This window comes from Rhinoderma darwinii, chromosome 9 (assembly GCF_050947455.1).
Source record: "Rhinoderma darwinii isolate aRhiDar2 chromosome 9, aRhiDar2.hap1, whole genome shotgun sequence".
NCBI classification, from domain to species: Eukaryota; Metazoa; Chordata; class Amphibia; order Anura; family Rhinodermatidae; genus Rhinoderma; species Rhinoderma darwinii.
This window is the reverse complement of record NC_134695.1, coordinates 21,210,754-21,237,541: the sequence shown is the minus strand read 5'-3', so window position 1 is coordinate 21,237,541 and position 26,788 is coordinate 21,210,754. Positions and strand designations below refer to the sequence as shown.

General features: G+C 43.0%; 1 protein-coding gene across 3 annotated transcripts in view; it reads left to right on the top strand.

The window, feature by feature from the left end:
- Nucleotides 1-26,788, top strand: part of PGGHG (protein-glucosylgalactosylhydroxylysine glucosidase) — a 233,730-nt gene that overhangs the window by 93,112 nt on the left and 113,830 nt on the right. For all 3 annotated transcript variants that reach the window (XM_075837336.1, XM_075837338.1, XM_075837337.1), the window contains exon 3: nt 348-546. In XM_075837336.1, coding sequence (XP_075693451.1) covers nt 348-546 — 199 coding nt within the window. The remainder of the gene's footprint in view (nt 1-347; nt 547-26,788) is intronic.

Genomic DNA, 26,788 nt, shown 5'->3' with positions numbered 1-26,788 from the left:
CGCCCTGTCACACCGGTTTTTGCAGGCAGAAAAAAATTCCTGGAGGAATTTTGAGGCGGATTTTAAACTGCCTGTGCGTCTTTAATTTTTTTTATCTTCAACCCCCCCCCCCCCCACCCTACGTTTTTCGCTGTGTTTTTTTTTTTTTTTCTGTGGCCATTGAATGTAATGCAAGGATTGCAGGGCAAAAAATGGTGCGAAAACTAGCATAAACAAGCACTGCAGGTTTTTGTTTTTTTTCTGCCTCCCAGTCGTTCCAACTTGGTTTCCGCGTCAAAATCTGCGCCAAAAAACTTTGTGAATGGACCCTAAGAAGTTTTGCTTCATTCCTTTTCCTGTGATTTTAGGAACTTTTATCCATACCGTCCAGTGCTCTACATTTACAACTACTCAACAGCTCTTTGCTCACCGTTTGCACAGACATCTCTTGGTCAACATAATAACCATAAGAGGTGCCAGCCCTGTTACTGTCAATCTTGAAGTGGATTTCAAGGCAGAAAGCCAAGATCTAGATCTCCAGAGTGGCCCTGACTACTGTAATGCTAAGTGAGTATCAATATTGATCTTATTCATTTTAATTATACATTTGACAATTTTTAAAAGGGCCATTAGGCCAGGATCACACAAATTTTGTTGGTTTGTTTTTGTGGCAGTTTGTTGCTCCGTTTTTTGAGCTATAGTGAATAGTGCATCCAAAAGGAAAGCAAGGTATAAAGATTTGAATGATGCATCTCCTTTCTTTTGCCCCACTTCTGTATTTTGCCCAAAAAAACGCTTTAAAAGTGCGTGCGCGTTCGTGTTCCTAGCCTTAGGGTATATACACGTGCAGCAGATTTGTTGGAGAAATTTCTGCAACTACCCCATTCATCTAAAAAGAGCTTGCATAGATCCATGTGCTCGCTGCCAAAACTGAAACAGATATTCGGTTGCAGAAATTTCTGCAACAATCTGTCACTTGTACATTCGCCCTTCCACATAGGGGCTCTCCAGCTTGATAAAGGATCTTTCATTCAGATAGGGAGAAAACCAAAAAGGACAGAAATGGCGCTTCTCTAAGGTAACATGGTAAGGAAATATTAGACTACTTCTTTAGGAGATGTAGGGTAAAAACCACTTACATATTTGTTTTGTGATGGGGTCATTTGTCAGCAACCTAGAGGTGCACAGCCAGCATGTGGCACATGATTTGCTGACCTACTTCCCCCTCCCGATTTCCAGCACCAATGTGTGCTTAGCGGCGCTGAACACAGGGAGAGAGAGCCGAGCTTCATTATGCCCATGGCTGCGCTGATCACCAGGAGAGAGAGCAGTGCTTCATTGTGTTTGTCGCGGCTCTGCCCCTGGCAGGCACACAATGCAGCACCTCTCCTGGTGTTCAGCATCTCCAAGTGCATAATGAAGCTATGCTCTCTCCTGGTGATCATCGCCGCAAAGACAGAGTCCAGTAACCTCTCTCTAAAAAATATATATATATTTTCCAAAAGTTGGCAGCTCTCTTCTATATGCACCGCCCTCAGGCTGGTGTTCAGTAGCCGTGGTCTCTCCTATGTGCACCCCTCCCCAAGCTGGTGTTCAGTATTCGCTCTCTCTCCTGTGTGCCTCACCCCAAGCTGGTATTCGGTAGCCGCTGTCTTTCCTGTGTGCAGTTCCCCCCTAGCCAGTGTTCAGTAGCTTCGTATGTACCATAGATAAATAGATAATCTTTGCTAAGAAAGTCAGAGACAAGGGTTACAATGAAATGTAAATTTTAATAAACTGATTGTGACGATCGCCGCTCTCCGGTCACGTCACAGGGGTGAATTACACTACTGAGCTTATTAATTTACCACATAAATCGACGCCCACCTACTCTAGATGACAGGATTATGCTAAATTACTCACACAGGTTTCCAACACCCCAATATTTTATACCACAGTATGCTACCACCATAGTTTAGAAGGTCTGGGTCTGTATGTATTCTATGATCTAGTCTGGGGTCCAAATTTATTAGTCTGAGTAAAAGGGGTTGTCCAGGCACATCGCTAGATCATCAGTATAAAAAACGGTCTGTGCCCGGACAACCCCTTTAATGTATGGTTCTGGGTCTTGGTGTCCAAATTTTTGTGTTTCTATAGAGGCTGGAAATGGCTGCAGAAGTGATGGGCAAAGATGTCTCATCAGGAGAAGTCGCCATAACGGTCTGCGTCCGATGAAGAAGAAAAGAAAACTACTCGCATCAGAGAAGACATCACTTGTGAGTCACTGGATCTATAGGGGATTTGTCCCCTCTTCTGACATGTCTGTTGTAGGAAATCCTTGTATTCTACATATCTTTGTGTACCCAGGACTAATAGACAAATGTGTGTTACCATTCCCATTGTCAAGAGGAAGTGTCCCTACATAGTGTGATACTGTCAGCGATGGTTGGAGACTGTCAGTATGTAAGGACACAGCCCTTTGACAAGGGGAATCGTAACAACTATTTGTCAATGCGCGAACAAAAAGGTGGTGTTCACTATAGGCATGGCAGAGCAGCGGTGGGGAAGGGGGGGCCAAAGTTTGTGGAACAGCCCAGGGCCTATGGTCTACTTAATTCGCCATTGCTTGATACTGCTAGAACTCTGATCGATATGAGGATATCGCCGGGAGAAGTGATCTTGTCAACTGGCACCTAAGTTTCAAAGACCCCTTCTGCCTTCTTCTGTTGTACCCCTGGAGGGGGCAATGCAGATAGACAGATTCAGACTGTCCGACCATGATTCGTAACACAGACGTTCTTCTGGATTGTGTCTATACGGTGGTCACAAGGGACATTTTGTGCGCCAATGCTATCTGAAACCGAAAAAGTTAATCTAGACCTGCTACTAAATTCTCTCCCAGACTGTCTATTCCTGTGTCAATTGTCACCAGTGAAGGATCACACGGTGTGCCTGCTTACATGGATTACGGAGCGGCTGCAAATTTTATCCAGCAGAACCTGGTATACCGTCTACACTTCGCCACTGTCCCTCTGGAGAAACCTCTGGCGGTTGCTTCAGTTGATGGACAGCCCCTGTTGGACCCTATTCTGTTTATCACTAAGCCACTGAGACTACAGATAGGAGTCGTCCTGTTTTGGAATCACCAGTTGAGCAATTCCCAGGGTGGAAGTTTATGAAATTGATAGGCTGCTGGAGACTGTCAGGAATGAGCGTGCAAATAAATCCGCAACCCCAAATCCGTCACAACTCTAATCAACAGAATCTAAGGCTACTCTATGGTTTTCGCCAGAGCCCACCGGAAGTCTGGTTGGGCTTCGCAGGATAGAACCCAGGTTTTTTTTTTAACAGAGTTTGGTGTTGGATAATAGGTGCAATGCAGGCAATACCAGAGCAGATAAGACAGCCCAAGGGTAAACAGAAAGTCTAAATCACAAAGCTAGTGGATATCCGAAATTGCAGAGGTCAAAACCAGCCAGGAGCAGACAGTCCAAATCGGTAAACACAGGGTAATCCTGAGACAAGCGAAGTCCAATTCCAAAAAGTGCAAATAGTCAACGGTACAGGGTATAGTCAGTAGCTTGAGCGCTTCATACCTTTATCACTCCTCCTTATGGACACTCTATGATGCCTTAGGACATGTTGATTCATATGGTTTGATGTAATATTCCTTTTACCTGTGTCTTGACCTTTGTCATCATTATTTGAGGGGTATCTTGGTAGGTTCTTTACTGGGGTTGTTTGTATTGGGCTGCTTAGCAGGGAGGCATGCCCCAGTAAAACCAGTTATAGCAGCCATTTGCTTTTTTAAGTGTTTTTTTATCATGTCTTTGTGGAGTACTTATTTTCAATAAATTTATGTTTTATCATATCTTTAGTGTCTAGAATTTTTTTGCCATGTGTTCTTTGTCCCTTTCTACATCAGTAGCTTGATCAAACACATGGAAGCAAGGAAAATCACAAGCAACGAAAACAGATCCAACCCAGATTTAAATACTCCACCCTTCAATCTGATCGGAAGAAAGACAGAGGAGTGGAATATGCTCAACAACTAAAACCAGAACTTCCCAGAAGCTAGACTAGTAGTCATGGTAATCTTAAAGGTACGGACGTTTCTTAACTGTACCCCCCTTTCTACGAGGGGCCACCAGACCCTTAAACCTCAGTCTAGGTTTCAAAGGAAACGTCAAATGAAAGACTTTAAACGGTTGGCATGTACTGAAAAGGCAGGAACCCAAGTTCGCTCTTCTGGCCCATATCCCTTCCACTGTACCAAGTATTGGAGAGTACCACTGACCCTTCTGGAATCCACGATCTTCTGAACCTCAAACTCCATATCTCCTTCTACCTGAACTGGAGGAGGAAGTTTCTTGAGTGGATTAGATGGTGACAATTTTTTTTTTAAGGAGAGATTTGTGAAAAACGTCATGAATTTTAAAAGACGGAGGAAGAGCCAGATGAAAAGACACTGGGTTAATAACTTCAATCATTTCATATAAGCCTAGGAGCAAACTTACGGTACTTTCAGTCGCAGATTCTTAGTAGAAAGCCACTTCTTCTGACCCACACTAAACGCAGGACCCACAGTGTCCTGATCTAGCGGTATGTGGACCCACTAGGCCGCTCCATCATAGCGGAGTGGCAGCTGGCCAAGTCAGTCTATACAAAGTTCTTCGCACAAGAGACCTGAGAGAGTCCAGACAATAGCAGAGGTTTGCCATGGATGGGACTTACAGCAGGCATAGTGGATGACACAACATGACTCCAACACTAGAAAAGGCTCGGGAACAAACAGCACGGGATACAGGTAGCAGGGCACGGGAACACTGGGAACAGGATACGACTAAGGAACCATTTGCAAGACTAACATGGGAATACACAACAACGCTCAGGCAAGGAGTGAAAGATCAGGGCCCTTATAGTCCAGGGTGATCTGGAAATAATGAATAAATTACATATGCGCGTGCTGGCCCTTTAATGCCAGGAACGAGCTCGTGCCCCCTAACAGACACTACAGGGCAGAGCGGCTGGATGTGCTGACGTCTCCGGGGAAGGAGATGTCGGCCACAGGAGAGAGGTCTGCGGTCACGACCGTCAGCAGGTAAGGGTAGGCGGCGGACCGTGGCCATTACATAACGTATATTTCTTGTCAGCATTTTTCTTTTGAATAACTTGGGAGTTCTTCAGGTTAAATTGAACCTGAGCCCAAACTGTGCACAGTTTATTTGATTAAATTTCCAACTCAGGGTTATCACTAGAAGAGATGGAAAATGAACCCAAAACGAGGCTGAAAACTATAATTACAGGAAAACGGCGAGGTGTCAAGAAAAACATGATGACTATTATTTAAAGCAAATTCTGCTAGTAGAAGATACGAGACCCGTTCAGCCTGGTTATCCGCAATAGAACACCTAAGATATTGTTCTAAGTTTTGATCAAGGCCCTCGGTTTGACCGTTGGTCTCAGGGTGAAAAGCAGAAGAGAAAGGTAACTGTACATCAAATTTCTTACAGAAAGCTCTCCAGAAGTTAGCCACAAATTGTACACCTCTGTCAGAGACAATATTTTTCGGAATACCATTCAGACTGACTACCTGATCAATTAATAATTTAGACAGAGTTTTTGAATCGGGAAGTTGAAGCAAAGGAATGAAATTACACATTTTACTGAAACGGTCCACCGCAACCCAAATGACCGTTTTACTTTCAGAGGAAGGCAAATCGGTGATAAAATCCATAGACGGATGAGATCAAGGTTTCTGCGGAACAGACAATGGAAGTAGTTTACCCATAGGACGAACTTGAGTTTTAGCGCGAGCGCAGACATCACAAGCAAAGACATAGGAACTCACATCACAAGACAAAGACGGCCATCAGTAGAGCCGCGAGACAAATTTTTAAGTACCAGTTATCCCTAGAAGACCACACAAAACCGAATCGTGTAACTAAATGTGAGCTGAAGAAATCTGAATCTTCCAGCAGAGTTGCTGACATTTTTTTTATCTCGGTTACAAGATCAGGCGATTATTGCAGAAACCACTATCCCCTTGGATAAAATTGTTTCAGGATGAATGTCGGGGACCTGTGAGGAACAGATGGTGTCGGCCATGACATTTTTAGACCCGGGTCTGTAGGTTACAATAAAGTCAAATCTGGTAAAGAACAGGGCCCAACTAGCCCGTCTGGGATTGAGTCTTTTGGCTGATTCTAATAAAGTCAGGTTTTTATGGTCCGTTAATACAGTAATTTGATGTCTAGCCCCATATAGAAAGTGGCGCCACTCTTCCAACGCCCACTTAATAGCAAGAAGCTCACGATTACCTATATAATAATGTTTCTCAGTGGCAGAATATTTGCGAGGAAGAAAAAAGCACAGGGACACAAAAGTCAATACAGAAGATCCTTGAGACAATACAGCCCCCACACCTATTTCTGAGGCATCAACCTCAACAATAAAGGGGCTAGAAAGGTCAGGTTGAACAAATACACACGCTTCTATTAAACACTGTTTTAAGGGTTCGAAGGCGCACTAGGTTTCTAATTTACAAGGTCAGAACCCACTTTCGTAAGATCCGTCAAAGGTTTGGCAATGGAGAAAAAATTATGAATATGTTTTCGGTAATAATTAGCAAAACCCAAGAACCTCTGCAGAGCTTTTAGTGAAGTGGGTTGGACCCAATCAAGAACCGCCTGAACCTTAGCGGAGTTCATACGAAATTCACAGGGAGAAAAAACATACCCCAAGAAATTAACTTCCTGAACTCCAAAAATACTTTTTTTTAAATTTCATGTAAAGACAATATTCCCTCAGCACTTGAAAAACTGATCTTAAGTGTTGAACATGAGAGGACCAATCGGAAGAAAACACAAGAATATCGTCCAGATACACAACCACAAAGCGTCCAATAAAATTTCTGAAAATATAATTAAACAGGTTCTGAAAAACCGCTGGAGCGTTGCTTAAACCAAAAGGCATGACCAAATACTCATAATGACCATCTGGAGTATTAAACGCTGTCTTCCACTCATCCCCTTTCGGATACGAACCAATTTGTAGGCCCCGCATAAATCCAGTTTAGAGAACTGGTACGGGATGAGTGGAAGAGGATACTGATTCTGATTCTTCAAGCTGATAGGAAGAAAGACAGAAGTGGAATAGGCTCAACAACTAAAACCAGAACCGCCCTGAAGCTAGACTAGTAGTCATGGTAATCCTAAAGGGACGGGCTTTTCCGAACACCTCCATTCTTAACGAATAGCCTTCTACGTCTTAACCAAAGATATTAACCCCCTCCTGCTGGTATTGCCATGGCTTCGCCAGCACGCTCCAGTCCTCGATTGGAGTTCCAGAGAGGTCCTCCAGTGAGGACCCTGATGCCTTTACCGCTGTCTGCCTCTGGTTTAAACTGTCGTCTCTCCTCTGTCTTAATCTCTCTCTGGACTACTTCCACAATATGCTGGTTCCACAAATTTATTTTTTTTTAGCAAAAAGGAGGCAGAAATCCTTCCTTCTCATTGTCCTTATGACTATCCTATCGAGCTGCTTCCTGTAGCCTCTCCTCGCGGACATGTTTATCCTCTCTCTTTGCCGGAAACCCAGGCCATGTCGGAGTATGTCAGGAAGAACCTAGAGAAAAAGGATGGATCACTTCGACAATGCATTGACTACCATGGTTTAAACTAAATCATGATCAAGAAAAAGTACCCCTTGCCGCTTATCTCCGACCTCTTTGACAGGATTCGTGTAGCCAAGGGGTCCACTAAGCTAGATCTACGTGAGGCCTATAACCTGATCCGTATACGCAAGGGTGACTAATGGAAAACCGCATTTAACACCCGAGACGGTGACTATGAGTATCTCCTAATGTCCTTTGGACTGTGTAATGCCCCAGCTGTGTTCCAAGTATTTGTAAACGACATAATCCGTGATGATTCTGTATGGATGTCTGTGTGGTGTTGTATCTGGACGACATCTTGATCTACTTACCTGATCTGACGACGCATCGGAAGCATGTACGCCAAGTCTTGTTGCGGTTAAGGGGGAATTGCCTATACGTGAAACGCGAAGTGCGTGTTGGAAAAAAAATCCTTTTCTCTTTCTGGGATATATTATTTCTAATCGTGGCTTTCAAATGTATCTAGAAAAGGTGAAGTCCGTTTTGGAGTGGCCACGTCCTGAAGGTCTCAAAGCCATCCAAAGATTTCTCAGAATTGCTAATTTTTATCGTCCGTTCATCCAAAATTTCTCGTCTCTTACTGCCCCCATCTCTGCCCTTACCAAGAAGGGAGTAAACGCCAAAGTTTGGACCCCTGAGGCAGAGTCGGAATTCTTCAACCTCAATAGCGCCTTCACTTCTGCCTCTTTTCTTGATCCTGATGTGACTTTTTCGTGGAGGTTTATGCCTCTTCCATTGGTGCTGGAGCACTACTGTTTCAAATGAATACCAAGGGCAAGGCAGTATCATGCAGATTTTTCTCCAAACAATTCTCTCCTGCAGAGCGCAACTACTCCATTGGGGACTGACAGTTGCTCGCTGTTAAGTTGGCCTTGGAAGAGTGGAGACACCTGCTGGAGGGGGCTACTCATCATCATCTATACAGATCACAAGAATCTTACATATTTGGAGTCCGTGCGGCGACTAAATCTTTGTCAATCCGAGATGGTCGCTGTTCTTCGCTAGATTTAGATTTAGATTCCTTCTTCACGAACAAAAACATTAAGGCCTCATGCACATGACCGTAGCCATGTGCACGGCCGTGATTTTCGGGTCGGCCAGGGGCGGAGAGTCACCCACAACCCGCCCGCAAATCGTGGGCCATGCACATGGCCGTGTCCATTATTTCCTATGAGCCTGGACAGCAGGTGAAATCCTGTTCCATGTAGAACCCCCCCAAAAAACAAGGGGGCACTCCCTCAGTCTGGAGAGAAAAAGGTTCAATCTGCAGAGGCGACTAGCCTTTTTTACTGTGAGAACTGTGAATCTATGGAATAGTCTACCACAGGAGCTGGTCACAGCAGGGACAGTAGATGGCTTTAAAAAAGGCTTAGATAACTTCCTACAACAAAAAAAATATTCGCTCCTATATGTAGAAATGTTTCCCTTCCCTTTCCAATTCCTTGCCCGAACTTGATGGAGATGTCCTTTTTTTCAACCGTACTAACTATGTAACTATGTAATATACAGAGCTAAAGAACCCATTTAGTAACTCTGCCTTCTCTTGATCCCCTGTGATTATCTCCCCACTACCAATATTTAGGGTTCCTACATATTCAGACATTGGCTTTTTTACATTTACATACTTGAAGAATTTTTTGGGATTTGTTTTACTATCCTTGGTCACCTTCCTTTTTTATTTTGTTTTTTTTTGCAGATTTTATTAAGCTCTTTATAATTACCAAAGGCTACAGCTGTACCCTCAGATTTGTATTTTTTAAATGCCCTTTTTTTTTGTCGTGTTGCCCTCTTTACAGAAGGCGTAAGCCATGTGGGTTTTAATTTTAGTCGTTTATACTTGTTACCTATAGGAATAAATTTTGCACTAATTACCCAAAGTAGATATTAAAATCTACCATTTATCATTTGTACAAAAATAGAAGAAAAGTTACTGCAAGTTTCGCTCACCACATGTCCACCATGCTTTAGTTGCGTTTTCATTGCGTTTAGTTGATGCAAGTTGGTATGGAGTAAATCCGAATGCTGTAGGTGCTCACAGATGCTCCCAAACTGGTCCTGTGTCGACCGCAGGTGATCAAGGCAATAGTAGTATGTAGTAAAGGTGGATCCAGCACTCAAAAATAAAAGTGAGGTTTATTTAGGTCATGTTAAAACAAAGAAGTTTAAAACAGAAAATCCTGGGACCACGCTTACGCGTTTCAGACCAATAAGGTCCTTAATCATAGCTTGCTTTTTTTAAAATTAATTCACATACATATAGTGAATGGCATTAGTCAGGTGACTTACTAGGGCTGGGCTTAAAAATGTAACCCTATACTGCATGTAGCAAAATTAGTATCGTAGTTGTAATATAATGATTCACAAGCTTATCACATCAAGATGGTACAAACATTGTTAATAACATTATAATAATTAAATGTCACATAGTAAAAACCTTTTTAATTAGAGCCAGGGAAATAATCAATATGTTGGCGTCAAACAAAACATGTAGATTAATTAATTAGTCTTCAGGTGTGTAATGCAGTCGAACCTAATTCAAAAGAGACAGCTGTTTTAATGAAAGAGATAGTTTCCTTTCCTTGGAAGATAAATGTATTGAAATAGTTTGTTTGAGAATGTATTAATTGTGTGTTGTGAACTATTCATTAAATCTGATTAAGTTTATTAGTTACCTTATGTTAAAATAATGGGATTTCCCAGTATGTATTATGTTCGTGGTGCTGAAGAACAGCTCCACTATGAATGATACTCCAAAAGTATTGTCTAGTGTTGAACGGCTTTTCCTCGAGTGAAGCTTACATTGTTATGATGGGATGGCTAATAGAAAAGTGAATAGTTGATGAACATTCTTGATGAATTTAATTTAGCTTGAATAATATATTAACCCTATACTGCATGTAGCAAAATTTGTATCGTAGTTGCAAATATAATGTTTTACAAGGTTATCACATCGAGATGGTACAAACAGTGTTAATAATATTCTAATAATTAAATGTCACATAATAAAAACCTTTTTAATTTAAGCCAGGGAAATAATCAATATATTGGTGTGAAACAGAACATGTAGATTAATTCATTAGTCTTCAGGTGTGTAATGCAGTCAAACCTAATTCAGAAGAGACAGCTGGTGTGCTGCGCGTATGTTTTAATGGAAGAGATGGTTTTCTTTCCTTGAAAGATAAAATGTATTGAAATAGTTCGTTTGAGAATGTATCAAATTGTGTGTTATATCTGATTTTTTATTAGTTACCTTATGTTAAAGTAGTGGGATTTCCCAATATGTATTATGTCCGTGGTGCTGAAGAACAGCTCCACTCTGAATCATACTCCAAAAGCATTGTCTAGTGTTGGAGAACTGCTTTTCCTCGAGTGAAGCTTACATTGCTATAATGGGCTGGCTAATAGAAAAATGAATAGTTGATGAACATTCTTAATTGATGAATTTAATTTAGCTTGAATAATATATTATTATTTATTATCATTGATTTTCTGGTTTGTCTGGTTTGCCTGTGGAACAGTACGGAAAAATCAGAGAGGCCTCCCAAAGGCCCTTCTAGGCCAAAGACTACAAATTGGCGAAAGCAGGGCAATGTGCAGTGATGGGGTGCTCTTCTTAAAATATAGGGACAAGAAAGACGTCCATATGCTCACAAGTATACATAATGACACAAGCACTCTCGTCCCTGTGCGAGGCAGATCTGATGAGACCCCAAAGCCTATTTGTATACAGGCGTATAATAAATATATGGGGGGGGTCGATCTCACCGACCAAATGATTAAGCCCTATGATGCTATGAGGAAATCCAGGACCTGGTATAAAAAAATTGTCATGCATCTTGTCCAGGTAGCGATGTACAACCCGTACATTTTGTACAGATCTGCCGGCCATCGCGAAAAATACCTGGAATACCAGGAAAACATTATCCGAAAATTTATTTTTGAAGGCAGTGAGGAGGAAGGAGAACCTTCAACATCAGCCAGTGAAGCCTCAAGAGTAGTTCAAGGGCAACATTTTCCTTCAGAGGTGCCTCCCACACAAAAAAAAGTTACAGCCACAAAAAAAATGTCGTGTGTGCTACAAGCGAGGAATCCGTAAAGATTCTCGCTATCGATGCGAAACGTGCCCCTCCAAACCTGGCCTTTGTATTAAAGATTGCTTTAAAACCTTCCACTCCTCTTTAGATTATTAATTTTGTTAATTTTATTTCCATCTTTCACATTTATTCACTGCCACTTTTGCCCCTTTTAATTTTATAAATTTATCCTTATGCCACTTGCTTTATTGCCCATTACAAACTTGAACACAAACTAACCAAACAAAACTAACAATTCTCATTACACCCCTAGATGAATAAAACATACAGAATATTTCTGTACTACAGAAAAAAGCAGAACAGACATTTGTTGCTCTATTGTTACCAACTGCAAGAAAATGTAATGAACTGACACATCTGAAAAAAATAACAATTGTTACTCTCTACAACCTCATACATTTCTGACAACCGCTTGTGCTTTAAAAATTCTTATTACACCACTAGATGAATACCTTGAGAAGTGAATAATTATAATATCTTTTGAAAAACCTGAGGTTTTTATATTTTTGCTTGTCTTTGCCTGTTATTATGACTGTATTCTGCCAAATTCAGCAGTTATATTTATTCTCATAACTGGTGATATGGGCATCTTGCATTTTTATTTTTTTTGGAGGATATCAAGCTGTTCATGATCAATACAGTATGGACTCTAGATAGTTCTATTCTTTTTCTTCACTGACCTCTTAAAACCGACAAAACTTCTAGAAAAGCTGGCAATACTTTGGGGATTGGTGGTCCTTTACTATCCATATATACGGAGTTGGACATTGCCCCTTAAATATTCTGCAGGTGACAGGTTGTTTTGCGCATATTTCAGTTCCTACCTTGCCAGGCAGGGACCTGTTATGGTGTGCCAACGTCACTTGGCACGTCCGTCTCTCATATAGTGATTGATGGTGCTAAAGAGGCGTTGTACAACCAGTCCCTTTGAAAAAAGATGATGAATATATTTCCCTGCAACTGTTCTTTCATCCTGTGAACACGCTTTAGTTTCAACACGGTTGTATCTATTTTTTTCCTCCAATTTTTAGATAGATTGGCCTTCACTACAGGACAATTTTTCCTTGCTTGCTAACTTACTATATATCAAACCAGGACTATGTTTGATGGTCAACAGCTTTGTTGGCATGATATGGTCATGCAGTAACTACAGGCAAAAATTCACTGTTAGGGGCAAGCCCCTTTTACCAGTAAAAATTGGCGCTCCTCTGTTGTTTGATCCCCCAGAAACGCACCATATTTCTAAACATAGGAGTAACAGAGTAAAGGAATAAATTGTGAGAATACATGCCATTTATATATGCTGTACCAGAATGGCACATTTCCATTTTTTTTTTTTTAATTTATTTTTTTTACATCTAACCCCTATTATTTTCCGCTTTAAAAACTTTTATCACTACATCCCTAGATGAATAGTTTAGGGGGTATAGTTTTCAAAATGGAGTAACTTCTGGGGATGATGTATATTTTTGGGCCCTGTCGTGTGGCTAGGCAGCAGACTATGGCCAAAGTAGAGATATTGAACACAGAAGAAACGGTGCAATAAATATTGGCGTGCATTCCTTCAGTATCATGAATTTTGCATGACAAAAATACCCTTAAAATGAAACTTTGCATAAGTTCAGGACCAAAATGTGGGCTCAAAATGCGCACTACACCCTCTAGATGAATACCTTAGGGGGTTTAATTTTGAAAATGGAGACAATTCTAGAGGTCATACATCATTCTGCAAGCCGAAATCCCCAGAGGCGTGGAATAGGGCCTATAATTTAGATAAAATTGTGACCTGAAAGACGCAGGATTCTCCTTTTGGGGCCCACCATTTGATCGAGCAGCAGTTGGGGGTATTTATAAACATAGAAGAACAGGGATAATCAATGTTGGGGTGCAATTATTCAGTTTAATGTACTTTGTAGGAAATGTGTAAGAAAAAAATCTGATTTAAATTCTTCACATGGAAATGCATCATATCCTACAAAAAACTTGGACTCGAAATACTCACTACTCCACTAGATATATACTTTAGGGCAGGGGTCTCAAGCACGCGGGCTTCATGCGGCCCCTGGGGCTGTCATCTGCGGCCCGCGGGACACAGAGCCGCTAGTATCGGCTCTGCTCCGAGACTCTGGAATTCCCTGACATCGCTGTCCACATATGAACAGCGATGTCTGGGGCTTCCCCAGAGCCGGAGTCCCGGGCAGAGCGCTAGTACAGGCTCTGCTCCGGGACTCTGTGGAATTCCCTGACATCGCTGCCCATATATGGACAGTGTGTCAGGGTCTTGCCCAGAGTGGAGCAGAGCGCTGGTGTCGGCTCTGCTCCTGGATTCTATGGAATTCCCTGACATCGCTGTCCACATATGAACAGCGATGTCTGGGGCTTCCCCAGAGCCGGAGTCCTGAGCAGAGCGCTGGTGTCGGCTCTGCTCCGGGACTCTGTGGAATTCCCTGACATCGCTGCCCATATATGGACAGTGTGTCAGGGTCTTGCCCAGAGCGGAGCAGAGCGCTGGTGTCGGCTCTGCTCCTGGACTCTGTGGAATTCCCTGACATCGCTGTCCACATATGAACAGCAATGTCTGGGGCTTCCCCAGAGCTGGAGTCCCGAGCAGTGCGCTGGTGTCTGCTCTGCTCCGGGACTCTGTGGAATTCCCTGACATCGCTGCCCATATATGGACAGTGTGTCAGGGTCTTCCCCAGAGCGGAGTCCCGGGCAGAGCGCTATTATCGGCTCTGCTCCGGGACTCTGGGGAAGCCTCTGACATCGCTGTCCATACATCGACAATGATGTCAGGGGCTTCCCCAGAGCAGGAGTCCCAGTGATGTCGGGAGCACAGCTGGAGTCCCAGGAAGAGCCTACTAGCGCTCTGCCTGGGACTCCAGCTCTGGGCAAGCCCCTGACATCACTGGGGCAGCCTCTACAGAGGGCACTAGGGCAGCCTCTACAGAGGGCACTGGGGCAGCCTCTACAGAGGGCACTGGGGCAGCCTCTACAGAGGGCACTGGGGCAGCCTCTACAGAGGGCACTGGGGCAGCCTCTACAGAGGGCACTGGGGCAGCCTCTACAGAGGGCACTGGGGCAGCCTCTACAGAGGGCACTGTGGCGTTATCTACAAGTGGGTGTGTGACAGTACTGAAGAGGACACTGGCATTATCTAGGGGTGTGTTGCATTATCTACAGAAGGCACTGTGGCCTTATCTACAGAGGGCACTGTGGCCTTATCTACAGAGGGCACTGTGGCCTTATCTAGGGGTGTGTTGCATTATCCACCGAGGGCACTGCGGCAGCATCCACAGAGGGCACTGCGGCACTATCTAAAAAGGGGCTGCCCAATCTTGACATGTGTGCTAACTGAGCCGCCGGACTGCATTTAGCGACACTTAAACTGGAAAGCCGGATTGTTGAAATAAGCACGTGGAGAAATATCTCAAATTTTAAACCTAGCGCTATTATTATAGTAATGTAGTGTTATAGTAGTTCAAATAACTAATTGATTAACAATAATTTTGTATTGTATCAAATTTGACAGTAATGCGGCCCGTCAACTTCCCATTTTTTCTATATGCGGCCCACTTACCCGGCCGAGTTTGAGACCCCTGCTTTAGGGGGTGTAGTTTCCAAAACCTTTGGGGGCTACCCCTATTCTGGTACCTCAGGACCTCTGCAAATGCGACATGGCTCTCAAAAACCATTCCAGCAAAATCTGCGCTCCAAAATCCAAATGGCGCTCGTTCCCTTCTGAGCCCTGTCGTGTGTCCAAACAGCAGTTTATTGCCACATATGGGGTATTGCCGTAATCGGGAGACATTGCTTTACAAATGTTGGGGTGCTTTTTCTCCTTTAGTCCTTGTAAAAACTAAAACATTGTATGTTTTCTCAGAAAGAAAGTAGATTTTCATATTCACAGACCAGTTCCAATAAATTTAGCAAAAAACCTGTGGGCTCAAAATGCTAACTATACCCCTAGAAAAATTCCTTGAGGGGTATAGTTTCCAAAATGGGGTCACTTTTGGGAAGTTTCCACTGTTTTGGCAGCACAAGACCGCTTCAAACCCGACATGGTGCCTAAAATATAATCTCAAAAAAAGCAGGCGCCAAAATCCACTAGGTGCACCTTTTGCTTCTGAGGCCGGTGCTTCAGTCCATTACCACTCTAGGGCCACATGTGGGATATTTCTAAAAACTGCAGAATCTGGGCAATAAGTATTGAGTTGCGTTTCTCTGGTAAAACCTTTGTTAAAGAAAATTTTTTATTACAAATGAATTTCGTAAAAAAAAATTAAATTTGTAAATTTCACCTCTACTTTGCTTTATTTCCTGTGAAACGCCTAAAGGGTTAAAATAATTTCTGAATGCTGTTTTGAATACTTTGAGGGGTGCATTTTTTTAAATGGGGTGATTTTATGGTGACACTTTAATATATAATGCCCTCAAAGCCACTTCAGAACTGAACTGGCCCCTGTAAAAATAGCATTTTGAAATTTTCTTGAAAATGTGAGAAATTGCTGTTAAAGTTCTAAGCCTTGTGATGTCATAGAAAAATAAAAGGACGTTCAAAAAACGATGAAAACATTAAGTACACATATGGGGAATGTTAACTAGTAACTATTTTGTGTGGTATTACTATCTGTCTTACAAGCAGATACATTTAAATTTAGAAAAATTCTAATTTTCACAAATTTTCTCTAAATTATGGTGTTTTTCACAAATACTGAATTTATCGACCAAATTTTTTCACTAACATCAAGTACAACATGTCACGAGAAAACAATCTCGGAATCGCTTGGCTAGGTGAAAGCATTGCGGAGTTATTACAACATAAAGTGACACATGTCAGATTTGAAAAAATAGGCTGTGTCCTTAAGGGGTTAAGCTGGAAGTTTAAACCTCCTTAGCATCTTTTTCCCAAACATTTGTTACTTTTGTGCCATCACCTGCACCAAAAAGGGAAAGCTTGCTGTGAAAATGGACTCCGATGAGAGTGGTTCCTATGGTCCCTTTTATATCTGAAGAATATTTAGAAGGAGAATTGTCAACCCCCCCAGATTGAGGAGGTTAAGAAATACTACGTCTCTTCTGAATTTACTGATGAATTTATATCTGCTTTGGGATCCGCTATAAACATTGAAGATGTACAGGAGTCTCGCTCCATACATGACGACATGTTTTGCAGGGCTTAGGCCCAGAAGAAGATAAATTTTCCCATTCATGAAAACCTAAAAGCTGTTCTAGAGGAGGAATGGATACACCCTGAGAAAGCTATCCCTTCCACAGGAGATAAGAGACCGGTTCCATCTGGCCTAGGAAGACCTTATTTTTTTTTTAGTTAAACAGTATATAAATGATTACACATTGTTCTAATTTTTTTTATTTTTTCACAAGTCAGGAAATATTATAAATTTTAGATTCTAATTTATAACATTTCCATGTGCTGGTCACTAGAGGGAGCAATTCCCAAAATTGCAGCATTGGCATATGGTAAAGCAACCTCATTTCTTTATGCTGCAAAATTGGAGAAGACACACTCGCTCTAGCGTCCTCAAACAATATATATATTATATAGTAATAAAGTAATAGTAATAGTAATATAATATATATACCCCATATGTGGTAATAAACCACTGTATGAATACACATCAGGGCTCAGAAGGGAAGGAGCGCCATTTGGCGAGCAGATTTTGCTGGATTGGTTTTTCTGCACCATGTCTCTTTTGCAAAGCCCCTTGGGTACCAGTACAGTGGAAACTCCCCAAAAGTGACTCCATTTGGCAAACTACACCAATTAAGGAATTCATCTAGGTGGGTAGTGAGCATTTTGACCCCACAGGTGTTTCATAGATTTTATTACAAATGGGCAGTGAAAATGAAAAATTACATTATTTTCCAATAAGACGTAGCATTAGTTCAAAATTTTTCATTTTCTCAACAAATAAAAGAGGAAAAGCACCGTAACATTTGTAAAGCAACTTCTTCAGAGTAGGGAAATACCCCACATGTGGTCATAAACTGCTATTTGGACACACAGCAAGGCTCTGAAGGGAAGGAGCGCCATTTAGTATTTGGAGTGGAGATTTTACAAGATTCTTTTTTTGACACCATGTTGCATTGAGCTACAGTACCAGTAAAGTGGTACTCCAGAAAAATTACCCCATTTTGGAAACTAGATCCCTCAAAGAATTTATCTAGGGGTGTAGTGAGCATTTTGAGCACACAAGTGTTTTGCAAAAATGAGTAAACGATAGATGTTGCAGATTGAAAATTGCTGTTTTCCACAGATATGCCATTTCAGTGCCCAATGTGTTGTGCCCAGCTTGTACCACCGTAGACACATATCCCATAAATCGTTAAGCGTGTTCTCCGGAATACATTAATACCCCATATGTGGTCATAGATTGCGGTTTGGGCACACTGCCAGGCTTTTGGCTTTTGAAGCGCAGATTTTGCTTGGTGTTTTTAGTGGTATTTCAGCTTATGTGGGTGCATATGTAAGCTGGGCGGAGTACATCAAAGGGCATATGTAAGCTGGGCGGAGTGCAGCAGGTCATACTAGGATGATGTAATAATGGGGTGAATGAATAATCCATGGATTGGTGTGGTACACTTTGAACCAATCCTTTATACACAGGCCGGGTTTATTGGGTATTATACAAAATATCTGCGCTCCCAGTATTGCCTTATATTTGACTTCTTCACTAGCCCTATAAGCCGCACAAGGCCCTAACGTTTCATCATCTCCGCTGCATCTACAGGGTCCACATGTGGGGTCCAGCAAATGATGTGGGGTATTTAGTGAAATTCTACTGGACCTAAAAAATGAGTCTGGGCCATAATTTTGCATCATTGCGTTTTGAGAGTCATAACGTGTTATTTTTCCATTGATGGTGCTCTGTGAGGGCTTGTTTTTTGTGGAACGAGCTGTAATCACTATTCCATTTTTTGGGAGGTGAGGAAACCCAAAAACAGGCATTCTAGCAACTTTTTTTTTTTTTTACAGTGTTCACCGTGCAGTATAAACAATATGTTAACTTTATTCTGCGGGGCGATACGATTACAGCGACACCAAATTTATAGTTTTTTTAAGTTTCACTACGTTCCCACAATAAAAATACTCTTTTCTAAAAAAAAAAATCATGTTTTAGTGTCGCCATTTTCTGACAGCCATAACTTTTTTTTATTTTTTAGATGATATCGCTGCGGGAGGACTTGTTTTATGCGTGACAAACTGTAGTTTCTATTGGTGCCATTTTGCGTTACTTGCAACTTTTTGATCACTTTTTATTAAAAAAAATTTGAGGCAAGATGACCAAAAAAAAAGCTGTCTTGTTTTTTATTAACATTTTTTACGGTGTTCACCATGCGGTAAAGATAATGTGCCATTTTTATAGATCAGGTCGTTCCGAACGCGGCGATACCTAATCTGTATAGTTTTTTTTTCATGTTTTCATTTTTTTTCTAATAATAAAGGAGTTGATCAGGGAAACGGCGATTTTTATTGTTTTTATTAGTTAAAACGTATGTATATTTTTCTTTCACTTTTTTTTTTATTTTTTAACTTTTTTCACTTTTTCTTTTACACTGACCTGGGGACTTAAAGATCTGGTCTTCTGATCCCCGGTACAATACACTGCACTACTTATGACATTACCTAATAGGCTTCCGTACCTGGGCAACCAGGAAGCCTAGCAGCGGCTTCCTGGTTGCCGTAGCAGCCATTGCCACCCGCGATCCATTGCGGGGGGGGGGGGGTACAGAGGGAGCTCCCTCCCTCTGTCAACCACTTCAATGGACGTCATTGACAACCGCATTGAAGGGGTTAAATGGCTTCGATCGGCGGTAACAGCCATTGCAGCGGGATGTCAGCTGTGTGACAGCTGACAGCCGCTGAAGATAAAGTGCACACAGCTCCTGTGCTCATTTATCTACAGTGCGTGACCGTACGCCCGAGTGCGGGAACGCACTTTGTATTTGGACGTACAGTCACGCCCAAAAGCGGGAAGGGGTTAAAGGCTATGTAAACCTTTGAGGGGATCTTTTTCTTTGATTTTGTTTTTTAATAAGTAGATTAGTCAGTGTGTTTAGTGTAACTTTGTAATAAGTCTTTATTAAAAAAATTATTTACTTTTGGGGATACAGCTGTTTTGTATCCTGTATACACAACAGCTGTATTGTTCATTTTACACTGAATCTGTCAGTCCCACGGACCTGACTAATCTTATCTATTTAAAAAAAAAAATATATGCCCTCAGAAGTGTACATAGCGTTTAAAAGGATGGTCGGATGTACCAAAAATAGACATACAGGTGGTAAAAGTTGTAAAAAAAAACAAAACGCCTTTTCCTTCAAAGACTCCTCCCAACTCGAGGATTCCTTGAATAAGAAGGCTGACAGCTTGTTTAAGAAAACCCCGGAAGCCTCAGCAGCATCACAACAAATTAACATCGGCTCCACATGTGTGGCAAAAGCAATGTATAGCTTAACCGACTAAGCAGTGGAAGCCATAACTGGCATTTTATCCAATACCACCCAATGCTCTCTGTGTGGACCAGTGATTCACTTTCCAAACAAAAATTGTGTGCATTGCCCTTACAAGGGGAATATGTATTCGTTCTTGTCTTGGATACTATATTGGAAAAAGCTGCTAGGAAGAAAACATTGCCAGAGCCGAAGGTAACAAAGAAAAATTAATTTTCGTTCCTTTTCGTAGCTGTAGTCCGGACTGGGGCAAAAGTTGGATAGAAGGTTGGAGGAGTGTTTAAACTAGGGAATGGGTGGGGCAATTACTGTATAGAAGGGGAGGACAACGTAGCTAGTGAGCTGGGGCAGAGAAATGAACATGGGGTGGAATCGAGGAATAGGTTAGAACAGTGGCGGATTAAGTAGACCATGGGCCCTGGGCTGTTACCCAAACTTGGGCCCCCCTTCCTCACCGCCGCCCTGCCGCGCCGTAACTATTTTTAACACTACCTTTTTGGGCAAGCATTAACAGTGTTACGATTCCCCTTGTCACAGCGCGGTGTCCCTACATACTGACAGTATCACACTGTGCAGGGACACAACCTCCTGACGAGGGGAATTGTCTATCAGTCCTGGACTGCAGAAATACTTTTTGTGAAATACAAGGATTTCCTATAATAAACATGTCAGGAGAGGTGACATTCTCTATAAATCTAGTGACTCACAGGTGACGACGTCTCAGATTCTAGTAGTTTTTTTCCTCTTTTCTTCTCCATCCGGTCCAGCGCTCATGACGACTTCTCCCGGCCATGACTCATTTCTGCAGAATTTGACACTCAGACGTCTCCTCACTTTTCCAACATTTCCACACCTATAAACGAATATAAAGTTATCATGGTGCCACATACTGTGCCCCTAAATATAATAGCACCAAACACTGCGCACCTGAATATAATAATACCACACACTGTAAAACGCCACATACACGCAGCCCCCTGTACATAGTGCCACACACAGCCCCTGTAGATATTACACACCCCCATAGATATCGCCATACACAGCCCCCTCTATATATCACACATCCCCCCAGTAGAGAGCGTTACACACAGCCCCCTATAGATAGTGCCATACAGCCCCCCTGTAGAGAGCGCCACACAGCCCTCCCCCTCTTGTAAATAGCACCAAAAAGTCCCCCCTATAAAGAGCGCCACACACATACCACTGTGGATAGCACTACACAGCCCCCCCTTGTATATAGTGCCACACAGCTCTCCCCCTTGTATATAGTGCCACAGGGTTATGTACACATTTAACCCCTTCCCGCTCCTTGACGTACTATTACGTCATGGCAGCTGTATCGTTCGCGCTCCATGCCGTAATAGTACGTCTCGGGAGTAACGGCCGTTTCGGCCGTCCTCCCGACACATATAGGAGCTGTGACAGCTGCTGTCTTGTTCAGCAGCTGTCACAGCTCCTACAGCGGGGACCGATCGCTGTGTCCCCGCTGATTAACCCCTTAAAAGCCGCGTTCTATAGAGATCGCGGCTTTTTAGGGGTTAAGCTGCCATCGCCGGCCTGCTACGCGATAGCGGCCGGCGATGGTGACTATGGCAACCGGACGCCAAACAATGGCGTCCGGCTATGCCATAGACGGAAGCCTAGTGGGTCCTGACAACGTCAGGACCCACTATGCTTGCTGTCAGTGAGTAGCTGACAGTTCTAATACACTGCACTACGCATGTAGTGCAGTGTATTAGAAAAGCGATCAGGGCCTCCTGCCCTCATGTCCCCTAGTGGGACAAAGTAATAAAGTAAAAAAAAAAGTAAAAAAAAGATGTGTAAAAATAAGAAAATAAAAGATTTAAAAGTATTAAAAGTAAAAATCCCACTTTTTCCCTTATCAGTCATTTATTATTAATAAAAATATATAAACAAACAAACTATACATAATTGGTATCGCCGCGTCCGTAACGGCCTGAACTACAAAATTAGTTAATTATTTATCCCGCACAGTGAACGCCGTAAAATAAAATAATAATAAACCGAACCACAATCACAATTCTTTGGTCACTTCACCTCCCAAAAAATGGAATAAAAAGAGATCAAAAAGTCGCATGTACCTAAAAATGGTACTGATTGAAACTACAGTTCGTTACGCAAAAAATAAGTCCTTGCACGGCTTTATTGATTGAAAAATAAAAACGTTATGGCTCTTAGAATAAGGTAACACAAAAAGTGAATGATTTTTTACAAAACGTATTTTATTGTGCAAACGCCATAAGACATAAAAAAAAACTATAAACATCTGGTATCGCCGTAATCGTATCGCCCCGCAGAATAAAGTGAATATGTCATTTATAGCGCACGGTGCACGCAGTAAAAAAAAAAAGAATAAAAAAACAATAGTAGAATTGCTGTTTATTAGTCACCACGCCACCTAAAAATAGAATAAAAACTGATCAAAAAGCCGCATGCACCCCAAGAAAACTACAATGGATTCCTCAAGGGGTCTAGTTTCCAAATTGGGGTCACTTTTGGGGGGTTCCCAATGTTTTGGCACCACAAGACCTCTTCAAACCGGACATGGTGCCTAATAAAAAAGAGGCTTCAAAATCCACTAGGTGCTCCTTTGCTTCGGAGGCCTGTGATTCAGTCCATTACCGCCCGAGGGCCACATGTGGGATATTTCTCTAAACTGCAGAATCTGGGCAATACGTATTAAGTTGCGTTTCTCTGATAAATCCTTTTGTGTTATAAAAAAAATGGTATAAAGAGGATTTTCTGACAAAAAAAAATGTAAATTTCACCTCTACTTTCTCTAAATTTTTGTGAAACACCTAAAGGGTTCATAAACTTTCTACATGCTGTTGTGAATACTTTGAGGGGTCTAGTTTCTAAAATGGGGTGTTTGATAGGGGTTTCTAATATATGGGCCCCTCAAAGCAACTTCAGAACTGAACTGGAACGTTAAAAAATAAATTAATGAGGCAATACTTCGCTTCTTACATTATACTGATAATGAGCTGTGCCCACCCCGAGATGACCCCAGTTTTGACCGTTTGTATAAACGGAGACCCCTATTAGACCGTTCCAGTGCCCGGTTTTCCCAAGCATACACCCCCGAGAAGTGTATTTCTATTGATGAGTCCCTGGTACATTTTAAAGGGAGGGTTCAATTCCGCGAGTACCTGCTGGGTAAGAGGGCAAGGTATGGCGTGAAGATGTATAAGCTGTGAGAGTGCATCAGGGTATACCTACAGGTTTAGGATATATGAAGGAAAGGCCACCCCCAAACCAGACTGCATCCTGGACTACAATAGGTACATGGGAGGGATGGACTTGTAAGATCAAGCCCTGAAGCCCTACAGCGCCATGCGGTGTGGTATAAGAAGCTGGCCGGGCACATCATACAGATGGCATTGTACAATGCGTACGTGCTACGTCGATGTGCAGGCCAGACTGGAACTTTCCTGGAATTTCAAGAGGTGATTATCAAGAACCTAATCTTTAGGGACCACGAAGGGCGGGCACCCAGTACTTCTGGAAGCGAGGCCACACGCATCATACCAGGGCAACACTTTCCAGGAGAAGTTCCCCAAACTGGCAAGAAGGGAAAAAGTCAAAAGAGGTGCAAAGTCTGCTATAAGAGGGCGATAATGGATGACACAATATATCAATGTGACACGTGTCCCGAATAACCAGAGCTCTGTATGTAAGTGTTTTAAAATGTATCATACATCCCTTGGTTTATAATTTACCCCAATTTTACTTACCCTGATGCACTCCACACAGCTTATCCCCCCTCGTCTTTCCCCTCTGGGCCCTGCTGTGTGTCCAGGCAGCTGATAACAGCCACATGTAGGGTATTGCCATACCCGGGAGAACCCACATTACAGTTTATGGGGTGTAGGTCTCCGGTCAAAATGCTCACTACACCTCTAGATGAATGCCTTAAGGGTGTAGTTTTTAAAACGGGGTCACTTCTTGTGGGTTTCAACTGTACTGGTACCTCAGGGGCTTCTGCATACATGACTTCGCACTAGAAAATCCCCAGTAGGGGGGCGTGGCTTAGCAGCGCATGTGAGTGGAGGCATAAACCGGAGCTCCCGCTGCCGATATCCTGCAGAATCATCCTAAGACTCACTTCTCCTACCGGAGACATACCTGAGAAGAGAGGGGAAACGTAATTCTGGACGCATCGGAGGCTGTGATGACCCGGTCCACGAGATCCAAGACGGCAGAGGACGGTGAGCTGGGGGCGCAAGATGGCGCTGACATGTGCTCCTATGCAGTGAGCAGGGATGTGAGAGGGGCGGCGGCATCGCGGCTGGAACGCTTTGCCAGAAAAACCCCTGTGACAAGTGATAAGAGGGAGAGGATGGCGGATGGAGGGAAGGAGCAGGCTGGCCGTTCCGGATCCAGATTTGAACCGCTGCGAGAGCAAATGGAGGCAGAGGAGGAAGAGAATGGGGAGACTGTTGCAGATGACTCAGGAGGAGGATTGGATCGAGACGTACAGACCCTGGACAAACCGGGCCCAACGCTGGCAGATGTTTTTTCGGTGGTAAGCCTGAGCAATAGCACGCTAGCTAAACTTACCTGCCAGGTGGGGGGAATTAAGGAGGATTTGTCCATAATACGGCATGATCTTCAAAAAGTGTCGGAACGCACGACAGCGGTGGAGGGTCGGGTCAGCGAATTAGAAGACAGTATACTGCCCATGAGAAGAGACGTGAATGCTGTGGCGGTGGATGTTACGTATCTTTTAGCAAAAACCGATGACCTGGAGAACCGCTTGCGTCGAAACAATGTCAGGATGGTGGGCATCCCTGAAAAAGTTGAGGGGTCCAATCCAGATGCCTTCTTCGAAAAATGGCTATTGGAGGTTTGTGGCAAGGAATCGCTAACCCCATTGTTTGCGGTGGAAAGAGCCCATAGAGTGCCCACACGACCAGGCCCACCTGGGAGGCCACCGAGACCGGTGCTAGTGATATTGCTTCATTATAAGGACAGAGATCTGATTCTTCGGCAGGCCCGAGAAAGGCAAGATATAAGAGTGAACGGGGTGAAAGTGTCGTTCTACCCGGATTTCTTTGCGGAGATACAGAAACGGAGGATGAAATTCCTGGACATTAAACGACGACTGAGGAATCTACGAGTTCAGTACTCCATGTTGTATCCGGCTAAGCTCCGAGTGGCGGCATTAGGATCCGTACAGTTCTTTGAAAATCCGAAGGATGCGTTACGGTGGCTGGATAGTCACGAGGCTCGCCTACGACATGATCCGGAGGAAGCGGCGGCGTGATCAACAAATGGATGGATGAAGTCGGGACTCTGCTATGGTGGAAGGAAGATGACTTGCGCAAGAATATAAGGCATTATTTTCTGCATTTATATGTTGATTTTTGTTAAGATGATGTCTATATCCCATTGTTGGCGGGAGGAGAGGAAAGATGCTGTCAGTTTAAAGGCAGAATTGAATATAGGAGTCATAAAAATGCTACTTGTTTATTGAGGAGAAGGTGGCGGGAGGTTCTTGGTTTTGGAGGTTAAATTGTAGAAACAGATGGATTTCTACAATGTGAAAGGGAAGCTGTATGGTCATAGTGGTGAAGTTTTTTTCACCAGCCCGGGCCCTCTGAGGAGGGTATGTTTATGGAAAGTTGAGTGGGAGGGGGTGGTGGGAGGGGGGATGTTTGGGAGGGAAAGGGAGTTTGAAACGCAGTACGCTCTGATTGTCACTGGGAGTAATGGAAATAGCCACTGTCAAATGCAAAAAAGATTCAGATGGGGGGTAGGGTAAATCTTCTGTCCTGGAATGTGAGAGGTATGGGAGAGGTAACAAAAAGGCGAGCTATCTTCGAATACCTGAAAGGACAATCTGCTGGAGTGATGGGTTTGCAGGAAACTCATCTTACTACTGACACGGTGCAACAAGCGCATAGGGTTTGGATCCGACATAGTTTTCATTCCTTTCACTCTACATACTCAAGGGGGGTTAGCCTCCTGGTTCATAGGGATGTGCCTTTTAGCCGTATAGATTCCTTTAAAGATAGGGCAGGTAGATATGTTGGGGTGCACTGTAAATTGTTTAACTGGGAATGTATAATTGTGGTGTTATATGTGCCTCCCCCGTACTCTGTGGGTCCGATGAGAGAGGTGCTGGAGAAACTGGCTGGGTGGCCTATGATACCGACTATATTAATGGGAGATTTCAACAACATAATGAACAAAGGGTGGGATAAATTTCCAAAAGGGGGAGGGGTGGGGGATACTGGCCTGACGAGATTCGGAAAGTACATGATGGAGGCTGGGTTTACAGATATTTGGCGGGCAAAATGGCCCTCTGCTACGCAATATTCGTGTGTATCATCTACATATGGATCATTATCACGAATAGACCTAATGTTTAATAATGGAATGGGGATGGAATGTGTGGAAGGGGTGGAATACTTACCACGAGCACTGTCTGATCACTCCCCAATGTTACTTAAGCTCCGAACAAGCTCAGAGATGGGGGGATTGAGAATGCACTGGAGGTTGAACCCGTTCTGGATACGGTTAGTGGGAGAGGAGATAATAAATAGGAGTCTGCGAGAAAACTTTG